The sequence below is a fragment of the Somniosus microcephalus genome, chromosome 5 (assembly GCF_052327205.1).
Source record: "Somniosus microcephalus isolate GS21.2 chromosome 5, FLI_Smic_1.0, whole genome shotgun sequence".
NCBI lineage: Eukaryota > Metazoa > Chordata > Chondrichthyes > Squaliformes > Somniosidae > Somniosus > Somniosus microcephalus.
Window position 1 is genome coordinate 74,924,796 of NC_140991.1, and position 22,459 is coordinate 74,947,254.

Consider the following 22,459-nt stretch of genomic DNA (forward strand, 5'->3'; position numbering starts at 1 on the left):
AAAAAAATTTTAAACTTTTTTTTCAACTCTTATGCTGGTAAAAGCAGGACTTATGCCTGCTTTTACCAGGCGTAAGATTTCTAAGGGTTTTCTGCAGGCGGAGGTTCTCCAGAAAGCAGAACTATCCGATTCTTGACAGATCGGAAATGCCGGTTTTCAGCGCGTGCGCTTGGCATGCCTGAAACCGGCATTTCTGACGTCCCTACGGGTGTGTACACAGTGCGTACACACCCGTAGGCATCGGAATATATGGCCCTATATTGGATGCCATCAATGTTCATCTAACGAGCAAAGCAGGCTAGAATGAGTCATCAATATGGTGGACAAGAAACAGTTGTCATGTCTCACTAACTTGCTGAGATTCTTTAAGGTGGTAACTAATCTAGTGAATGAGTGCAACTCAGTGGATATCAATTAATTGGGTTTTCAGAAAGGTATTTTCACCAAATAGACTTGAATGAAGGTCAAGACTGATGAAATTAATGGTGATTGAGGTTGATAGATTTGAAACTGATATGGAAATAGGAAGATAATGATTTTTTTTATTTGTTCTCACAATGTGAGCAGATGCTGGGAAGATCATAATTACTCTCCAATACTCCTTCTTGAGCAACAATTAGTCATATAGCTGAGTGGCTTGCTAGGCATTAAAAGGCAACCACGTAGCATGGAATAGGAACCACATGTAGACCTGAACAGATGGTATAGAAACATAGAAACATAGAGATAGGAACAGGAGTAGGCCATTCGGCCCTTCGAGCCTGCTCCGCCATTCAATGAGATCATGGCTGATCTTCGTCTGAGATCATAGCTGATCTTACCAGTTCAGTACCCCGTCCCCGCCTTTTCTCCGTAACCCTTAATCCCCTTAGCCTTCAGAAATATATCCAATTCTCTCTTGAAAATATTTATTGAATTAGCCTTCACAGCCCTCTGTGGCAGGGAATTCCACAGGCTCACCACTCTTTGAGTGAAGAAATTTTTCCTCATCTCTGTTTTAAATGATTTGCCCGCTATTTTTAGACTGTGGCCCCTGGTTCTGTGCTCCCTGGCCATTGGAAACATTCTCTCTGAATTCAGCCTGTCCAGGCCTGCCATAATTTTATATGTTTCGATGAGATCCCCTCTCAATCTTCTAAACTCCAGTGAGTACAAGCCCAAACTATTTAATCTCTCTTCGTAGGTCATTCCCGCCATTCCAGGTATCAGCCTGGTGAATCGCCGTTGCACTCTTTCCATGGCAAGAACATCCTTCCGCAGATGGGGCGACCAAAACTGTACACAATACTCCAGATGCGGTCTCACCAGCACCTTGTACAGCTGTAGTAAGGTATCCCTATTCCTATACTCGAACCCCCTTGATATGAAGGCCAACATACCATTTGCCTTCTTAATCGCCTGTTGCACCTGCATGCTCTCCTTCAGTGACTGGTGCACAAGAACACCCAGGTCCCTCTGCACTTCCCCATCTCCCAATCTATTGCCATTTAGATAATAATCTACCCTCCTGTTTTTACCCCCAAAGTGGATAACCTCGCATTTATCCACATTATAGTGCATCTGCCACGTATCCGCCCATTCCCCCAACCTGTCCAAATCGCACTGTAGCCTCCTGACATCCTCATCAGAGCCCACCCCTCCTCCTAGTTTAGTGTCGTCAGCGAATTTGGAAATATTGCATCCAATTCCCTGATCCAGATCATTTATATATATTGTGAACAGCTGGGGTCCCAGGACAGATCCTTGCGGCACCCCGCTGGTCACTGCCTGCCACTCCGAAAACGAGCCGTTTATTCCAACTCTCTGTTTTCTATCCGCCAGCCAGTTCTCTATCCACGTTAATACTTTGCCCCCAATCCCATGAGCCTTAATTTTGCATGATAATCTTTTGTGTGGAACCTTATCGAAGGCTTTCTGGAAGTCAAGGTACACCACATCCACTGGCTCTCCCCCATCTATTTTACCAGTTACTTCCTCAAAAAATTCCAGCAGATTAGTCAAACACGATTTACCCTTTGTAAATCCATGTTGACTCTGTCCGATCCTTTCCTCATTTGTCAAGTGCTCCGCTATTTTATCCTTAATAATGGACTCTAGCATTTTGCCCACAACCGATGTAAGGCTTACTGGTCTATAATTCCCTGCTTTCTCTCTACCCCCCTTTTTAAATATTGGGGTAACATTAGCTACCCTCCAATCCACGGGTACTGTTCCCGAGTCAATGGAGTTCCGGAAGATGATCCTTAGAGCATCTGCTATCTCCAGGGCCACCTCCTTAAGTACCCTAGGATGTAGTTTATCAGGCCCCGGGGATTTGTCGGCCTTCAGTCCCCTCAACTTACCCAACACCATATCCCTAGAGATACTAATTTCTGTCAGCTCCTCCCTCTCATTAGTCCCTATGTTTGCCGATATTCCTGGGAGGTTATTTGTGTCCTCCTTTGTGAATACAGAACCAAAGTATGAGTTTAATTGGTCTGCCATTTCCTTATTCTCCATTATATATTCTCCCGAATCGGACTGCAAGGGACCGACTTGGGATTTTACCAGTCTTTTCCTCCTGATATACCGATAAAAGCTTTTGCAGTCTGTCTTTATGTTTGCTGCAAGTTTACTTTCGTATTCTATTTTCCCCTTCCTGATTAATCCCTTTGTCCTCTTTTGCTGTATCCTGTACTGCCCCCAATCTTCCGGTCTGGTGCTTTTTTTTGCCAGTTGATATGCCCTTTTTTTTGATTTTATGCTGTCCCTAATTTCCCTCGTTATCCACGGTTGAGTCACCTTTTTAGGTTTATTTTTATGCCAAACCGGTATAAACATGTTCTGGAATTCTTCCATTCTATCTTTGAATGCTTGCCATTGTCTATCCACTGTCAATCCCCCCAGAAACACCACCCAATCAATCTTACCCAATTCCCGTCTCATACCCTCGTAATTCCCTTTATTTAAGTTCTGGACCTTAGTCTCTGATTCAATTTCCTCACTCTCCATCTCGACTGAGAGCTCGATCATATTATGATCGCTCTGACCCAAGGGGCCTCGTACAAGAAGATTGCTGATAAGTCCCTTCTCATTGCACAATACCCAGTCTAAAATGGCCTGATCTCGAGTCGGCTCCTCGACATATTGGTCCAGATAACCGTCCCGAAAACATTCCAGGAATTCCTCCTCCTCAGAATTTTTACTAATTTGGGTAGTCCAATCAATATGTAAATTAAAGTCACCCATGATGACAGCTGTGCTCTTATCGCACGCTTCTCTAATTTCCCTTTTTATGCCTTCCCTCACCTCCATATTACTATTTGGAGGCCTATATATCACACCCTTCCCTCAAGGACATTAGCCTGGTGCTAGCCTACAAATTATCAGATTTATTGGGGTAGAAACTGGAGTAAAACGGGCGCATAAAGGATCAATTTTGAGGCGCAACATCCTGCCAAAATTGGGTCAGGTTCATTTTCAGACATCCATCGAAAACAGGCATTAAGTGCCTTACATATGTAAATGAGGGGCCCAATGCCTGTTTTAGATGCCCCTCACAGTTTAAAAGGGTACCTTGCTGCTCAGACCCCTCTCTTTAAATTGATCTGCAACATTTGCTCCATGGACTGTCAACAGATATTTCTTTAATGAGAAATGTGAATATTTAGAAAAAAAGTGTTCCACAAATTATGAGCATGTTTGAAAAGCTGAAGTAAAAATATGCATTAAATGTCAAATCCTGCTTTAGTTATGGCACAGTACAGTGAATATATGGAGAATGTGTCTATTTTGATACACTCTGGGGATTGTTCCTCAGTTCAGCCATGAACAGATTGAATTCTCTAAAGAGCAGCAAGCAGGTAAGATGATGGATGAAAAGGCAGAAAGCAATTTCTCAAGATAGTGAACTAGGTTTCTCCAGTTTATCACACTGATGTGAAGCAAAATAAGGAGGAGGCTAGTAAACTCTTGTACTAAAGGCATCAGCTCTGCCTTACAAACAATTCCACGGATTTAAAAAAATAAGAAATTACCATGCTAAATAATGAAAATATTAATACAACTAATTCTGCACTATTTCATGTAAACCATCGAGTGTTAGAATCACCGTGTACAATGACTGCTGGTTAGTTGAAAGGAACGCACGTAATGAAAGAGCCTGGTGGATTAATCCCTTTCATTACCATTTGAGAGTAATTGCCATTTGGGCCAATGCACTTTGAAGGAAAATTAAGAATCCTTTTGACCATGTTTACTCGCTCTAGGACCAATTCCTCACCAAAGATGGATGATTCAGTTTGTAACCACCACACTTGACTGCACCTGGGGTGACTGTAAATTTTGCATAAATCAGCCACCATAATTACAGAACAAAACATGGATCAATTAACCTCAAGTGATAAAGCTATTAATCTTCATTTTACAGGAAAACAGAAACCCTTTCAGATTTTGAAACGTTCTTTGTCGAATCTCCGTTGCATAGGCTAGTCGTGTAATGACACTGCATTAATCAGTCTTTAATGGGCACTAATTATAAAAGACATTGGGGGAGAAATTCAGTATCGCCCCGTTTGGGGCGCGATTATCGGCTGTGCGCAAAGTTTAGCGCTTAGCGCTAATTATCGCCTCCAACTGCAAACTTAGCTTTTATCACCCCTGGAGGTGATTGGAGTGCTAAATCAGGCGCAGCACACCTGTCTTAAGGCGCAAAGGCTGAGGAGCGAGGCGCTAACTCAGAGCGCGGGTGCAGCGTAGGTGATGTCAGTTAGCCATGGAACACAGACACACTGACGCCGGACAGTTCATAAAAGGGAGGGTTGATCTTTCTCTCCAGCCACACCCTGCTCATTGGAGCCTTGAATCTCGGCTGGAGAGACCTGTGACTACATTTTCCAGCCAAGGACTATGGAGAGGGTGAGAGAACGAGCTCAGCGCTTCAGCGAGCAGGCCTTGCAGGCTCTGGTTGGTGCGGTGGAGCACAGAGGATCTATACTCTTCCTTGAGAGTGGCAGGAAGCCTTTGTCGTGTGACTACAGAAGAGTGTGGAGGGAGGTGGCTCAGCACATCTCCTCCAGAAGCATGGTGACCAGGGCCCATATACAATGTCACAAAAAGTTCAATGACCTCACTTGGGTCATCAGGGTGAGTGGCTTTTTTCAATACCTCTCCATCCCTCCATCTCAACCTCACTCTATGGCCAGAGGGTCGTAAAACACCAATGCCCAACACTCATCCAACACCTATGGCCCTCTCATGAAACACACACACACATTCCACACTTTGCACACAGTAAGGGCTATTCAACTATGGGAGGCACATCAGGCAAGACCATGGCTGCTTACATTAATGGCTATTCAATTATGGCAGGCACATCAGGCAAGACCATGGCTGCTTACATTAAGGGCTATTCAACTATGGGTAGCACATCAGGCAAGACCATGGCTGCATACATTAAGGGCTATTCAATTATGGGAGGCACATCAGGCAAGACCATGGCTGTATATTTACTCAGACGCTGTCCTTTTTCTTGCAGGCCAAGCTATCTCATAATAGGAGACAGCAGCAATGGACGGGTGGAGGGCGGCCTCAGCTGCAACCCCTCAGCGATCTTGAGGCGCGCGTCCACAGGATTGTGGCAAGCCAGGTGATCGGACCCGTCGCCCCTGGAGAAGCCGACCCCGTTCTGGACAGCAATGGTAAGGTCATCACCTTTTTCTCCTCTCTCATTCCACTTGTACCTCACAACACCTGCCTTCAACACTTTCAATCCAACTTACTAAATCGCTGCACTGCTTCCTCCCTTACTGCCCCCCTGTCCTCACGCTAGAGCCACTCTTGTACCTCCCTGCTTTCAGATGGTGATTCACCAGCTGAGGAGACGGGCCCTCAAGCTGCCAGTGGGAGTGAAGCTGCAGGCGAGGAGGAAGAGGAAGCTGGAACATCAGCGCCACCCTCTCCCGAGGAAGCCCATGCCCACACTGGGAACACGTCTTCCCTGGAGGGGAGCAGGGGTGAAGGGTCTGATGAGGGTGAAGCTCCAGGACACAGCGGGCTGCAGCAATGTGATGTGGCTAGTGATGTGGCTAGGGAAGCTTGTGGGCCTTCTCCCTGGAGGGAGAGTAGGCTGGTGAGTCCTGCTGCACTGGACACAGAGGAGGAGCGGCTCATCACTGAAATGAACTCCCAGGCGGTGCACATGCACACTCAGCTCATGGGTGCAGTGGGAAGGGTGCCCGAATGCATTGATGCACTGGCAAGGAGTGTGGAGCACTTCGCTGTAGCACAGGCGGATGCCACGCTAAAGCTTAGTGCTGCAATTCAGTCACTGGCTGCTGTGATCCCATCTCAGACAGCTCTCATGCATAAAAGATTAACAGAATAGTAAGGAAGGATATTAGCTCTGATGATGTGAAATCTGTATGGGTAGAGCTGAGAAATACCAAGGGGCAGAAAATGTTAGTGGGAGTTGTATACAGACCCCCAAAGAGTAATGCTGAGGTTGGGGTTCGCATGAAATGGGAAATTAGAGACGCGTGCAATAAGGGCACAGCAGTTATCATGGGTGACTTTAATCTACATATAGATTGGGCTAACCAAATTAGTAACAATACTGTGGAGGAGGAATTCCTAGAGTGTATACGAGATGGTTTCCTGGACCGAGATGGTTTCCTGGACCAATATGTAAAGGAACCAACTAGAGATCAGGCCATCTTAGACTGGGTATTATGTAATAAGAAAGGATTAATTAGCAATCTTGTTGTGCGAGGCCCCTTGGGGAGGAGTGATCATAATGTGATCGAATTCTTCATTAAGATGGAGAGTGAAGTAGTTGACTCAGAGACTAGGGTCCTGAATTTAAATAAAGGAAACTACGATGGTATGAGGCATGAGTTGGCCAGGATGGATTGGGGAACGTTACTTAAAGGGTTGACGGTGGATAGGCAGTGGCAAACATTTAAAGATCACATGGATGAACTACAGAATTTGTTCATCCGTGTCTGGCATAAAAGTAAAACAAAAAGGTGGCTCAACCGTGGCTAACAAGGGAAATTAGGGATAGCATAAGATTCAAGGAGAGAACATATAAATTGGCCAGAAAAAGCAGCAAACCTGAGGATTGGGAGCAGTTTAGGATTCAGCAAAGGAGGACAAAGGGATTAATTAAGAAAGGGAAAATAGAGCATGAGAGTAAGCTTGCAGGGAACATAAAAACTGACTGTAAAAGCTTCTATAGATATGTGAAGAGAAAAAGATTGGTGAAGTAAAGCGTAGGTCCCTTGCAGTCAGAATCAGGGGAATTTTTAATGGGGAACAATGAAATGGCAGACCAATTAAATACATACTTTGGTTCTGTCTTCACAAAGGAGGACACAAATAACCTCCCAGAGATGTCGGGGAACATAGGGTCTAATGAGAGGGAGGAACTGAATGAAATCAGTATTTGTAGGGAAATGGTGTTAGGGAAATTGATGGGATTGAAGGCCGATAAATCCCCAAGGCCTGATAATCTACATCCTAGGGTACTTAAGGAAGTGGCCCTAGAAATAGTAGATGCATTGCTGGTCATCTTCCAAAATTCTACAGACTCTGGAACAGTTCCCATGGATTGGAGGGTAGCTAAAGTAACCCAACTATTTAAAAGAGGTGGTAGAGAGAAAACGGGGAATTATAGCCTGACATCGGTAGTGGGGAAAATGCTAGTCCATTATTAAAGATGTAATAGCAGAGCACTTGGAAAACAGTGACAGGATCAGACAAAGTCAACATGGATTTACAAAAGGTAAATCATGCTTGACTAATCTACTGGAATTTTTTGGGGATGTAACTGGTAGAATAGATAAGGGGGAACCAGTGGATGTGGTGTATTTGGACTTTCAGAAGGCTTTCTATAAGGTCCCGCATAAGAGATTAGCGTGCAAAGTTAAAGCACATGGGATTGGGGGTAAGGTACTGACTTGGATAGAGAACTGGTTGGCAGACAGGAAGCAAAGAGTTGGAATAAACGGCTCTTTTTCCGAGTGGCAGGCAGTGACTAGTGGGGTGCCGCAGGGATCGGTGCTCGGACCCCAGCTATTCACAATATATATTAATGATCTAGACAAGGGAACTAGATGTAATATCTCCAAGTTTGCAGATGACACAAAGCTGGGTGGGCGTGTGTGCTGTGAGGAGGATGCAGAGAAACCCCAGTATGATTTGGACAGGTTGGGTGATTGGGCAGATGCATGGCAGATGCAGTATAATGTGGATAAATGCGAGGTAATCCATTTTAGTGGCAAAAACAGGAAGGCAGATTATCTGAACGGCAATAAATTGGGAAGAGGGTAAATGCAACGAGAACTGGATGTCCTTGTGCACCAGTTGCTGAAGGTAAGCAGGCAAGTGCAGCAGGCGGTTAAGGCGGCAAATGGTATGTTGGCCTTCATAGCGAGAGGGTTCAAGTACAGGAGCAAGGATGTCTTGCTGCAGTTGTACAGGGCCTTGGTGAGAACACACCTTGAGTAGTGTGTGCAGTTTTGGTCGTCTTATCTGAGGAAGGATGTTCTTGCCATGGAGGGAGTGCAGCGAAGATTCACCAGACTGATACCTGGGATGGCAGGAATGAAGTTTGAAGAGAGATTGGGTCGATTAGACTTATATTCGCTAGAGTTTAGAAGAATGAGAGGGGATCTCATTGAAACTTATAAAATTCTCACAGGACTAGACAGACTAGATGCAGGAAGGATGTTCCCGATGGTGGGGGAGTCCAGGACCAGGGGTCACAGTCCAAGGATAAGGGGTAAGCCATTTAGGACAGAGATGAGGAGGAATTTATTCACCCAGAGAGTGGTGAACTTGTGGAATTCTCTACCACAGACGGCAGTTGAGGCCAAATCATTAAATATATTCAAGAAGGAGTTAGATATATTTCTTAAGGTTAAAGGGATCAAGGGATATGGGGAGAAAGCAGGGACAGGGTACTGAAATTGGATGATCAGCCATGATCTCATTAAATGGCGGAGCAGGCTCGAGGGGCCGAATGGCCTACTCCTGCTCCTATCTTCTATGTTTCTAAGATAGCTGCTGGAGGTGTGCATGTGTGGATGTTGGGCGAGGACAGGATTGGACTTGGCTATAGTGCACCCCCCGCCCCCCCACCCCGGTGATCAAACGGCCTTTTGACACTCACTATATGCACAATAACCACCTCGTCAAGGTACGAGAGGCTGGCCAGCATTCAGAGAACTGAACTCCAGCAAGGAGCTAATGCCTTCAGAAGAAAAGGAGAACAGAAAAAAATTACAAAGAAAAAATGGGGTTGAAGTTTATCAACATAAAGCTGATTAAATAGTTTATGGAAAACAATAGTTAGACTCTTCGTAACCACCGAAATGCAGTCTGTGAAATACAAAACTTATTAGGATTAAGTAACGGCCGGAATTTGCAGTCAGCGGGGATGCGAAGGCGTTTGTTGCTGGCCCCGAAGTACACTTCGCACAAGGGTCTCGCGATCCCCATGTTGAAATCTTGGGGTTTTCCGACATTGAATTCAAATCAACGGAGGTTAGTGCGGATTCCCTTGTGCCAATTGCTGTGATGTCAATAAGCTGTCTGAGCAGCCAATCAAAATGCAGTATTTTCAGACAGGAAAGAAGGGAAGTGAATAAGCTCTTACAATTCGAACTTTAAAAAAATGTTAGAGAGCAAAACAAAGATTGGGGCTCTCACATGGGGAAAAGGCAAACCTGAAATAAAGATGGACAAACTTAAAAAAATGTAAAAAAAAAAAAAAAATTAAGTTTCTTAAAAATTGTCTTTTTAAAATTAAAATGAAAAAATTTCACACTGCACAAAATTAAAATTAGTTTTTCAGGCCCTTAACATTGGTTTAGCAGTAATGCCACTGTTAAAACCCCAGTTACACCGAATCCCTTTGGGTCTAACTTTTAGTGGGGAATTTAACAGCGTACTTACTGCGGAAGAGCTGAAGTTTATCAGTTTCCCTGATTTGGGCAATTACACAGATTGCCGGCTCGGTGGGATGGAGGGGCGGGGGTACAGCGCAGACCGTTTCGGAGCTGTCAGTGTGTAAGATGGGGGAAATCTTCATTTCTGAGTCTCCCTACTAACTAACTGGACTAGTATTTGCATTGTTTGATTATGTAACTGACATGCAATGCACAATGATGCTTGAATAATCATACTTTTAAAACTAGTGTAATATGCCCTGGGTAGAAGCGATTAGAGTTAAGATGGGAGAAACCGAAGTGCTGGGCCTTGCTTGGCCAAATTAAAGATACAGTCAGCAGCCTTCCTGGCACACAAACAACAGACAGCCAGCCTGGGAAGCAAGGTCAAGCGTGGCTGCCACTGTGTGGAATGTTATGATATCTTCACTGAAATAAAAACTTGGGCCAACAGCAAGGATGCCATATCTCTACCTGTGGAGACATGTTCCGTTTGTGTTGCCATAACTATCCCTGATGGGAGTCTTGATGGTCTAAAACATGATGTCAGGGTGTTATGAGATGAGGACCTGACAGGAGCAGGCGGGATCATTAGGTACGTGGCATCCCTGTAATTGGACAGGGGGGTTTCAGGTGTAAGTTAATTGATTGGGTAACTGGTCCCCATAGGCTTTGCTGGAAAGCAGAAACATAAGAAGGGCTCTCTCAAACACTTAGGTTGTAGAGGCATTCGGCAAGAAGCTTGGGAACATCCACCAGACCAGCCGAGGAGGGTTTCGGGTTGGCGGAAGACCCACACCAGTCACACCGGACGGACGAGCAAGCCTGGAGGCCAGGTCCGACAGGGGATGGCCTGTGGAGATCGCGCCTCATTTAACTACTGCTCAGATGCTGTAATACATCAAGTCTCACTTTCACTGAATAAAATATAATTACTGTCACCAATACGGGTCAAGTCAAATCTTTCGGAACTTAGGAGTGAAAAGGTTAATTGGCACGGCACGGACCCAGAAACTCCACAAATGACAGACCGCAACTTCAGGATTTCCGCATGCGCCAAATCCCAACATTGTGGTCAGTTTCAAAGGCAGAATGACGGTGAACGCTGCCAGTTTACTCTCATCCGGACCATTGTTAATGGATTCCAAACTATTTACTTGATTATTTTTAGAGAAAAAATTGAAAGTTTCATCATGAAAGTTTGACCTATGGTTATTCACCTCTTTCAGCAGATTAAAGACATTGGGAAGAGTCCACGGCCTAGAAATTCAGGCACTCAGGAAAACCAGGCCTTAAAGGGACCGCCAGTTAGGTTGCAACCAACTATGCCCCTCATAATTTTATACAAGATTGCTCCTCCTGACCCCACAATCAAAGAATGTGGACCGCCGCTGATCATCGCCGTGAGCCCCCTCACACCCCCACCCCAGATTGCTGCCGCAAATAATGGATCTGTTGGATTTAACAGGCTCGGTGGATCAGATAATCTATTCTCATTTGTTATTTTCTTACATTCTATTGTGTTGGTTACTGACTGCACTGATATGCTGCCAGTTAATTCTTGGAAGCTGATTGGATGAAACTCACATTGCAGGATCCATGGCCAGAAAAATCAGTAATCACTGCACGGAGAGAGACCTCAGCCTGAATTAGATATATCTCAAGGACAGATTCCAATACAACAGCTATTTCTGCCAACAGGAATTCTTTGAGAATTGCAGCATTAATCTTAGGATTTGTAATACTCAGGTTACTTAATTTGTTTAGAAAATTGAAACATACAAAAATAAATACAACGTCCATAAAATTCCTAAAGTCTAAACGGGAACCGTTGAACCATAAACGTGCTCACTTTAACAACTCTTAAAATGTTGAATAAAAATTTTGCAGAACAGTCAGGAGGAGATAATGTAAATATTTCATGATGCAGAATCTAGCTCTTTACTTCCTAAAAAAGATAACCATGTAATTGAGGACAAATTCAGGATGGTCCTTGGGCCGCTCTGTTCTGGCGCACCATCACTGGAATCAGGCCCGGTCCAATTTCTACCAATGGTGTGGGAAAGAATCAATGGTGATAAACTGTCAGCTTTCATTAATAACACAAAAAAAAATGCTTTCTTTAAAGAAAATCAAAAGGTATGTTTGAAATGCTGATAAGGAGTAGCATACGTTCTCATGTGATAAAAGAAATAACATTGCAAAAGTTTGCTATTTAGAGCTCCTTTCAAAAACAGAGCTCCTTTGTAACATTTTAGCATAACAAACATACCTCAATTTTTGTATCATTGTTATTGTCCTCAGCAGGTTGAATATCAAAGATTTTAGTAGGATCTGCAAAGTCCTGCTCCGGGCTAGCTCGGTTTGTATCCACGGATTTGGGTGACCCTGGTGGTTGCTGTCGCTTCCAACGATGATTGTAGGTTTTGACATCTACCAAGATATTGGATGATAACTGCTGGCTAAAGGTGTAGAACATTCCTAGAATAAAGATACATAAGCAAAGGTCAAGTAACATGGTATAGTGTATTATACAAGTAAACAGGAAAACAAATTCTAAATGTGCAACACTGCAGGACCACTGAGCATGAATGCCATGTGCATGGAGTTCTGGGCAAAACAGTTGAATACAAGATGTGGGACCTAGTCTAGCTTGTCGTTAAACCAATGTATCGGTTAGGTACAAGGTCAGAAATTGAAGAGCAATGAGGTTTAGATGAGATAAAAGAACTGGAGACCTGATACCCTCATAGAATAGAATCATAGAAAGTTACAGCATGGAAGGAGGTCATTTCAGCCCATCGTGTCCGCGCCGGCCAACAAAGAGCTATCCAGCCTAATCCCACTTCCCAGCTCTTGGTCCGTAGCACTGCAGGTTAGAGCATCCCAAGTGCACATCCAAGTACTTTTTAAATGTGGTTAGCGTTCCTGCCTCTACCACCCTTTCAGGCAGTGAGTTCCAGACGCCCACAACCCTCTGAGTGAAGAAATTTCCCCTCAAATCCCCTCTAAACCTTCCCCCAATTACTTTAAATCTGGGCCCCCTGGTTTTTGACCCCTCTGCTAAGGGAAATAGGTCCTTTCTATCCACTTTATCTATGCCCCTCATAATTTTATACACCTCAATAAGGTCTCCCCTCAGCCTCCTCTGTTCCAAGGAAAACAGACCCAGCCTATCCAGTCTTCCTCATAGCTAAGATTCTCTACACCCGGCAACATCCTTATAAATCTCCTCTGTACCCTCTCTAGTGCAATCACATCTTTCCTGTAATGTGGTGACCAGAACTGCATGCAGTACTCTAGCTGAGGCCTAACTAGTGTTTTATACAGTTGAAGCATAACCCCCCTGCTCTTGTATTCTATGCCACGGCTAATAAAGGCAAGCATTCCGTATGCCTTCTTAACCACCTTATCTAACTGGCCTGCTACCTTCAGGGACTTGTGGACATGCACGCCAAAGTCCCTTTGTTCCTCTACACTACTCAGTGGCCTACCATTTAATGTGTATTCTCTTTCCTTGTTAGCCCTCCCCAAATACATTACCTCACACTTCTCTGGATTGAATTCCATTTGCCACTGTTCTGCCCACCTGACCAATTTATTGATATCTTCCTGCAGTCTACAGCTTCCTTCTTCAGTATCAACCACACAGACGATTTTAGTATCATCTGCAATCTTCTTAATCATACCCCCTATATTCAAGTCTAGATCATTGATATATACCACAAAAAGCAAGGGACCTAGTACTGAGCCCTGCGGAATCCCACTGGAATCAGCCTTCCAGTCACAAAAACATCCATCAACCATTACCCTCTGCTTCCTGTCTCCGAGCCAGTTTTGAATCCAACTTGACACTTTGCCCTGGATGCCATGGACTTTTAACTTCGTGACCAGTCTGCCATGTGGAACCTTATCAAAAGCCTTGCTACAGTCCATATACACTACATCAAATGCACTATCCTCATCTACCCTCCTTGTTACCTCCTCAAAAGATTCAATCAAGTTTGTCAGACACGACCTTCCCTTAACAAATTCGTGCTGACTATCCTTGATTAATCCGTGTCTTTCTAAATGAAGAATTATCCTGTCCTTCAGAATTCTTTCCAATAATTTTCCCACCACCGAGGTTAGGCTGACTGGCCTGTAATTACTCGGTCCATCCTTTTCTCCCTTTTTAAACAAGGGTACCACATTAGCAGTCCTCCAGCACCACACCTGAAGCCAGAGAGGATTGAAAAATGATGGTCAGGGCCTCTGCAATTTCCTCTTTTGCTTTGCTCAACAGCCTGGGATACATTTCATCCGGGCCTGGGGATTTATCCACTTTTAAAGCTGCTAAACCCCTTAATACTTCCTCTCTCACTAGGTTTATTTCATCTAATATTTCACACACCTCTCCCGATAGCAATGTCTGCTTCGCCCCTCTCCTTTGTGAAAATAGACGCAGAGTATTCATTAAAAACCCTACCGACATCTCCCGCCTCCCCTCGTGAGTAGGTGTAGCTTTGTTAGAAAATTTAATGACTTTGCATATCAAAGAGTAGAATAAAAATTATGCCAGAAGTTACTGTTGGTGATATTAGCAGATCAGTGCTTAATTCGGAGTTTGACACTGATCAGCCTGCTACCTTAACCGAAGTGTTGACCCTAAGCAGGCATCCATTAAAATACCAGAGGAATACCACACAAATGCATTCAATTTTCCTCCTCATATTGCCAACCGTAATTTACAGCCTATAGCTACTAATAGAAATTGTTTTGAAATGTCTGCCAGAGTATAAACACTTGCCTTTTGTAAAATTGCAATACAAATTAATACTTCTGAAAAATAAAAATTATTGCAAAACATATTTTGTAAGATGTCACAATTAACATTGTTTTCACAAGGAATGACTATCCTTCAGGAGTAAAACAATACTGTACCAGGTTAATATGTGTGTGTAAAGAAGAATGCAGGCATATTGGCTGCAATAACTTCATCATAGCAATTGTTATGGTTAGTAATAGTTATGCAATTATTCATATTAACAAAATAAATCACTATTTTATACAGTTGATTTCTAACCGATCTACAATTTTCATATGTAACTATGTACAGATAATGCTACAAAGTGTTAACTGTGTCAGTGTGACAAATTGCTCATTTTGTATAAATGTGTTCAAATGGTTGGAGTAGTTACATCTGTTTTGCTGTTATATTTGTGAGAAAGCACAAAAGAACAGAGAAAGGGTAACTTAAGGGAAGGAACTCCTAGAAGGACTGTACCATTATTCAAGTTTGTAGCTGAAAAAGTCCTGATTTTAAACATGTTATACAAATAGTATCATCATACTGTTGCTGGCATAATTAGTAAAGATGGAAAGATGTACATTTGTTTAATTTTTTTCTTAGGTTTTATCATTTTTGGTCTTCAGTATAAAAACCTCCTAATCTGATAAAACAGCCTATTTATTTCATTTGATATCTGTAAGCAAAGCCTGCTGAATTCAGTTCCTCCCCTATTAGCCTATGAGGGAATTATAATTTATATTATTTTTGCTCAAAACATTGCACTTATACCACTAAACATGAAGAAACCACAGAATTGATATTGTTTAAAGTTGGGCCTAGAATTGAAAGAAACACTTTAGTTGAAACAGTTAGTCTAGTGGAGGATATTGTGTGGCTTTTAATGACAGAGGGCCTGAACGAACAGTTAGTCTAGTGGAGGATATTGTGTGGCTTTTAATGACAGAGGGCCTGAACGAACCCTCAAAACATTATTTTCTATTTGATTGAAAACATTAATCTGTTGGGCCCGATTTCCTGTGATTTATGGAACTGTCACAATATTGGCCACAATACTGTACTGCCATGTCATTGGCACTTCTCGACACAATTCTTGTTAAAAGCTTGATGTTAACAAGATTCCAGTAGCATTGTGTGTGTTGCTACAAGGACAGATTTTTTAAATATTTGATTGCATGTATTTGTTTTTGAAGGGATCCTGTCCATGTGGAACTGAAGCTTGCAAAAATGTTAAAAAAAAACCCAGTCATTTACTGGTGGAAAGCATGCGCTTTGATTCTCGTCTTCCCAGTTGCAGATGGATAACATGGCTGAAGTGAGTGAAACAGTAGTGTCATTAGTATACAAGCTGTATTCTAATTTTGTCGTCTACTGTGCCAGCTGGGAAAACAGCTGCTCTACATTTGAGCATAAGTCAGGCATATTTACTGGAACCTTTGTTTTAACGACACTATGATGTTGGCCACAGAGAAAATCAGGCCCAAGAGATTATTTATTTGGCTAAATACAAAATGACATCATTGGGATCTCCTCAGTCCCTATACCATCAAAAGCTACGTATTATCATCTACTGATGGCCATTCTTTCATTCCCATTCATGAATATTCTTAATTTTAATGCCAAATCCACATGTTCGATCTATCTTCCAATCTTGATATAATGACATCTGCTGGGCCCCAGGCAATCACACCCCATGCCATGTGCCAACACTCACTACCAGAACTAGACCGCACGGCTGCCAGAATTATCTAATAAAATCAATACATATTTGTTTTCACGGCACTATAATAGTGAATTATAACAATAATAACAATAATATAGTTTATGTCATGGCACGAAGAGCGAGCTAGACTGTGGATGCATTTATAGTGAAAGCAAAGAGGTTGTGACCATTCCTGCTTTATGTATAGAGGGACTTCTGTACATTCCAACAGTACACAGACACCTGGTTCACATGATGACTGAGACTGCATGCATTAGCTGAAATTTGGGTTTCTTATGGAATTAGTGTTCTACTTAGATCTGGCTTCATTGCTCAGGCAATAATGCAATAAATTAATTAAACAATATTTAGACAACAGGCACACAAGAATACAATTGAACGGGAAATGCCCTGAATGGTCATTTTTCATTCACACATTAGACTGACATGGTTATAAAAACCATGTTTTTTTGTGCGTGCACTAATTACCATCAACAGTTATGCATTCACAGATCACAGAAACTCCACAGTGCAGATAGAGGCCATTTCGGCCCATCGAGCCTGCACCGACACATATCCCACCCGATCCCCGTAACCCCTACACCAACACATATCCCACCCTATCCCCGTAACCCCACGTATTTAATCCCCCTAACACTAAGGGTCAATTTATCATAGCCAATCATCCTAACCCGCACATCTTTGGACTGTGGGAGGAAACCGGAGCACCCGGAGGAAACCCACGCAAACACGGGGAGAATGTGCAAACTCCACACAGACAGTCACCCGAGGCCGGATTCAAACCCGGGTCCCTGGCGCTGTGAGGCAACAGTGCTAACCACTATGCCACCGTGCTGTTTAAATATATATTTTCACATACAGAACAGCCAGAGGCTTTCCTTTGCATACAGTAGTGATCAGATAAAACTAAACTGGTTAACTGTATGATATCTCTCCCTGGACCTCAAGAAATTACATTTGCATGACTGCAATGATAGTTTGTACAATTTTATTAAAACAGTAAACGAATGGCTGAGCTGCAGCTCTTGACAAATCTTTTAATTTTCCACAGAATGGCTCATGAACGAAGACCTATCAAGGAGATAAAGAATTCATGGTACAGCAATCATGGAGATGTGCAAGAGCTACAGTTTGTTGGGCATTGCAAAAGGCTGTATTAATGACAGAAAACATTATATATTAAGTAACATAACTATTTTACTGTTCTGAGTTTGAATAAGAAAGATTCTTGTGGACCTTCTCCAGGTTATTCAAGACCACGCAGGCCACTACCGTTTGCCTCATACCGTGGCACCGACCTACGTCCCTCTGCTTCCTGTTCAATTAGGAATCTGTTTACTTTGTTTTTGAATGTTTTAACTGAGTCAGCATTCACCACACTAGGTGGCAGTCTATCCCACACATGCACAACTAGGACTATTAAGAAATTGCTCTTTGAAGGCCAAGGAAAGATGAGGAGCAAGACGTTTAGTTGGAATGGCTCCCCCGCCCCCCACCCCCACCCCACTCCTTACAGTACAAGGTCAATTCAGAGTAGAATTCTCTTAATATTGTAGGGTAAAGATCAAGGGGTTAATTTTCCCCGGGGCTTGAGCTGCTGCAACTTCGGTGGAAACATTGCTTAAGTGTGTGAGTGGGGGTTCCGCCAAACTTCTGCCAAAGGTAAACCAAGAGGCAATACACCCCCCGCCCCCACCTCCCCCACAAAAAAGTTTGAGGAAATAACCTTATAGACTACATTTTCTGAGGCAAATCCAGTAGTTAGAAACTTCATCAATCTGTCAGGATATATTGGAAGATCCTGTGCGGGTTGTCTGCTATTTTCTGATATGCGCAAGTCTTCTCACACCAGCATGTTTTCATAATATTATCCCCCATGTGTTTATCTTGAGGATGGAAAGCGTCCACAGTATTCAAACCTCTGATAAGAACAAATTACACCGGTGAAAAATACAGACCGCACTTTGCATGGACTTAAGAGTTACTAAGGAAACATATACAAGACAACTGCCTGTTGGAAGCTTCCTGCAGTAAATGTCTATTATAAATAAGCATTAGGTCATACTAAATATATGATCATCTACTAAATTCTTTATGCATAAAGTGAACAAAATTAAAAAAGCTCAAAGAACAGCTGATGAGAGGAAATCATATTAAATGCAAACACAACTAATGAAGAATCTGATCCAATCATAAAAGAATCTGTTTCAACTAGTCAATGATAACCTTCTGGAGGCTGATTTGATGCAATTCATACAAGGCTCCATCTGATTCATTGTACCTACACCGTCTGAAATGATGCTGCCAGAGGGGATCATCTTTCTCACAAATACAGAAAATGCAGATTTCCACTGAAGTTTCCTACACATCCATCATTTTCACAAGACACTCATTAAATATGCAGAAAATGACACCGCCTGCTGCATCAGATATTAATAGGCAATCAACAGGACACGAAGATCACTTTGCTAGCTGCTGCAATAGACTTCTGGAGTATGGTGCTTCATCAAAAATCACCCAAATTCTTCAGGAAATTAGGGAGTGCCAGCACTAATTGTGCTGTGCAGTCTCTTTGTATAATGTCAAAGATCTCAGAATCAAATTTCCTGCTGTCTTAGACAAGACAGCTCATCCCAGAACATCACTGGTATGTAATGATATCATTTTTAATCACGATGATCCAGCAAGTCAGGAATTTAATGATCTCTGAAAAACTCTGAAATTCAGCATTAATCAGCAGACTTAGTGCAAAACTTCACAATGGATCAATTTTCATTTGTTCTATTAACTCAGATGTTTAAAGTCATGGGCCTAGAAATTCAGTCGCGTTTGCGCCCACTTATTGGCTATAGAGTGGTTTGCGCCGGAAGTTTTTTAGCGCCCGAAATTCAGTTGGTCCCTAACATCGGCGTTAGCCGGTAGCGCTGCGCCGGCACCGATGACATCATCGGTGTGCTCAGCGCCCCGGTTCCAATGCTATTCCGTGCCGATGGCCAAATTCAGTTGCGGCCGCCTCGCCCGTAGCGGCCGCAAACAGCGTTTGAGAAACGGTGCCTTGCAGCTCCGAGAGGCCGGCGCATAAAGGTGGAGGGGCGGCCGGCCGCTTTCCCGGCGGCCGCCTGGCCGCACCTCCCTCCCCGGACTCCTGCACCACCCCCCCGCGGCATTGGTGTCTGACTCCCGCGAGCCCGGCACTTCTCCGTGGTGCCGGGCTCATTTGCCGGGGGAATCCAGCGGCGATTTCACGGCTGCAGGCAGCTCCTCCTTAAGAGAAGGAGGAGGCCTGCAGTACCCCAGCCTGCCGCACCGCATCGGGTGCCGCAGCGGCAGCTGGACGCCTGAAACTGACTTTCATCGCCCCAAACAAGGCGGCCAAACCCTGCAATAGCGCCTGCCTCCGTCTTGGGGCGGCGCAACTGAATTTCAGGCGGGCGCTACGGGAATCCGGGCGAGCGCAAAATTTCGGGCACTAAAGACCTGGCGCGGCGATACCGAATTTTTAGCCCATGTTTCTTTAAAACAGATTAAAGCGTCTTTTCACTTTTTACAAAGGCAATAGCTGCTGCACGTTCTGTACTCCCACCTTAACCTCTTCTACTACAACATCGATGCCATGAAATGTTACCAGTGAATCGCATTTTCCAGAACCTGCTGTTTCAAAGTGCTCCACAGAGCTACTTGCAGAACTCGTTTCCTCCACAAGCTCAGTTTCCTGCCGAGTTCTTACCGTTGTCAGTTGTTTCTGAAAGCTATATCTATGGAGGACACTACAAACTTGCTGTTTTTCCCTTCCAAAGCAGATGGTCATTTTTGTAACATAGCCTGCTCTGACTTTTTCCATATTGCACTTTGATATTGCCATAGTGAACACATCCATCAGAATCAAAATTGAATACCGACATTCAAGTGCCATGACAGTTATGAAAACAGAAGCGTTATATTTTTGACAATGATATCAATAATAAAGAGTTGAACATAAGAACCTGAGAATTATTAGGAGCAGCAGTAGGCGATACGACCCTTTGAGCCTGCTCCGCCATTCAATAAGATCCTGGCTGATCTTCAACCTCAACTCCACTATCCCGCTCGATCCCCATTTCCCCAATTACTCTAGAGTCCAAAAATCTATCTATCTCAGCCTTGAATATACTCAAAGACTCAGCATTCACTGCCCTCTGGGGTAGAGAATTCCAAAGATTCACAACCCTCTGAAGAAATTTTTCCTCATCTCAGTCTTAAATGGCCTACCCCGTCTCCTGAGACTATGCCCCCTAGTTCTAGGCTCTCCAGCCAGGGCAAACAAACTCTCAGCATCTACCCTGTCAATCCCCTCAAAATCTTGTGTGTTTCAATGAGATCACCTCTCATTCTTCTAAACTCCAGAGAGTATAGGCCAATCTACACAATCTCTCCTCAGAGGACAAACCTCTCATCCCAGGGATCAATCTAGTGAACCTTCACTGCACCGCCACCAAGGCATGTATGTCCTTTCTCAGATAAGGAGACCAAAACTGTGTACAGTACTCCCAGTGTGGTCTCACCAAAGCCCTGTACAATTGTAGCAAGACTTCCTTACTCTTGTACTCCAAGCCCCTTGCAATAAAGGCCAACATGCCATTTGTCATCCTAATTGCTTGCTGTACTTGCATGCTAACTTTGTGTTTCCTGTACAAGGACACCCAAATGTCTCTGAACACCAACAATTAATAGCTTCTCACCATTTAAAAAACATTCTATTTTTCTATTATTCCTCCCAAAGTAATTTCATCACAATATACTCCATCTGCCACCTTACTGCCCACTCCATTAACCTGTCTCTATCCCTTTGCAGGCTCTTTGTGTCCTCCTCACAGCTTACTTTCCCCACCGAGTTTTGTATTGTCAGCAAACTTGGATACATTGCACTCAGTCCCTTTATCTAGGTCATTAATATAGATTGTAAATAGCGGAGGCCCCAACACTGATCCTTGCGGCACCCCACTAGTTACAGCCTGCCGACCGGAAAATGACCCGTTTATCCCTACTCTCGGTTTTCTGTCCGTTAACCAATCCTCTATCCATGCTACTATATTACACCCAACCCCATGAGCCCTTATCTTGTGTAACAACCTTTTATGTGGCACCTTATCGAATCCCTTTGGAAACCCATATATATTATATCCATTGGCTCTGCTTTATCTACCGATTGTTACATCCTCAAAAAACATTTGATAAATACTATTTCCCTTACATAAAACCATGTTGACTCTGCCTAATCATATTATGATTTTCTAAGTGTTCTGTTCCCACTTATAGAAACATAGAAGATAGGAGCAGGAGTAGGCCATTCGGCCCCTCGAGCCTGCTCCGCCATTCAATGAGATCATGGCTGATCTTTCAAATTCAGTACCCTGTCCGTGCTTTCTCCCCATATCCCTTGATCCCTTTAGCCTTAAGAAATATATCTAACTCCTTCTTGAATATATTTAATGAATTGGCTTCAACTGCCTTTTGTGGTAGAGAATTCCACAGGTTCACCACTCTCTGGGTGAAGAAATTGCTCCTCATCTCAGTCCTAAATGGCTTACCCCTTATCCTTAGACTGTGACCCCTGGTTCTGGACTCCCCTGCCATCGGGAACATCCTTCCTGCATCTAGTCTGTCTAGTCCTGTTAGAATTTTATAAGTTTCAATGAGATCCCCCCTCATATTTCTAAGCTGCAGCGAATATAAGCCCAATCGACCCAATCTCTCTTCATACGTCATTCCTGCCATCCCAGGTATCAGTCTGGTGAATGTTCGCTGCAAACCCTCCATGGCAAGAACATCCTTCCTCAGATAAGGTGACCAAAACTACACGCAATACTCAAGGTGTGGTCTTACAAAGGCCCTGTACAACTGCAGCAAGACATCCTTGTTCCTGTACTCGAATCCTCTCGCTATGAAGGCCAACATACCATTTGCCTTCTTAACCGCCTGCTGCACCTGCATGCTTACCTTCAGCGACTGGTGCACAAGGACACCCAGGTCTCGTTGCAC

The 22,459-nt window shown here is 43.6% G+C and overlaps 1 protein-coding gene across 1 annotated transcript in view; it reads right to left on the minus strand.

Annotated features, from left to right (window-relative positions):
* plxdc2b (plexin domain containing 2b) overlaps nt 1–22,459 on the minus strand; it is a 615,561-nt gene that overhangs the window by 379,201 nt on the left and 213,901 nt on the right. Inside the window, exon 2 of the mRNA XM_085987831.1 lies at nt 12,202–12,410. Coding sequence (XP_085843957.1) covers nt 12,202–12,410 — 209 coding nt within the window. The remainder of the gene's footprint in view (nt 1–12,201; nt 12,411–22,459) is intronic.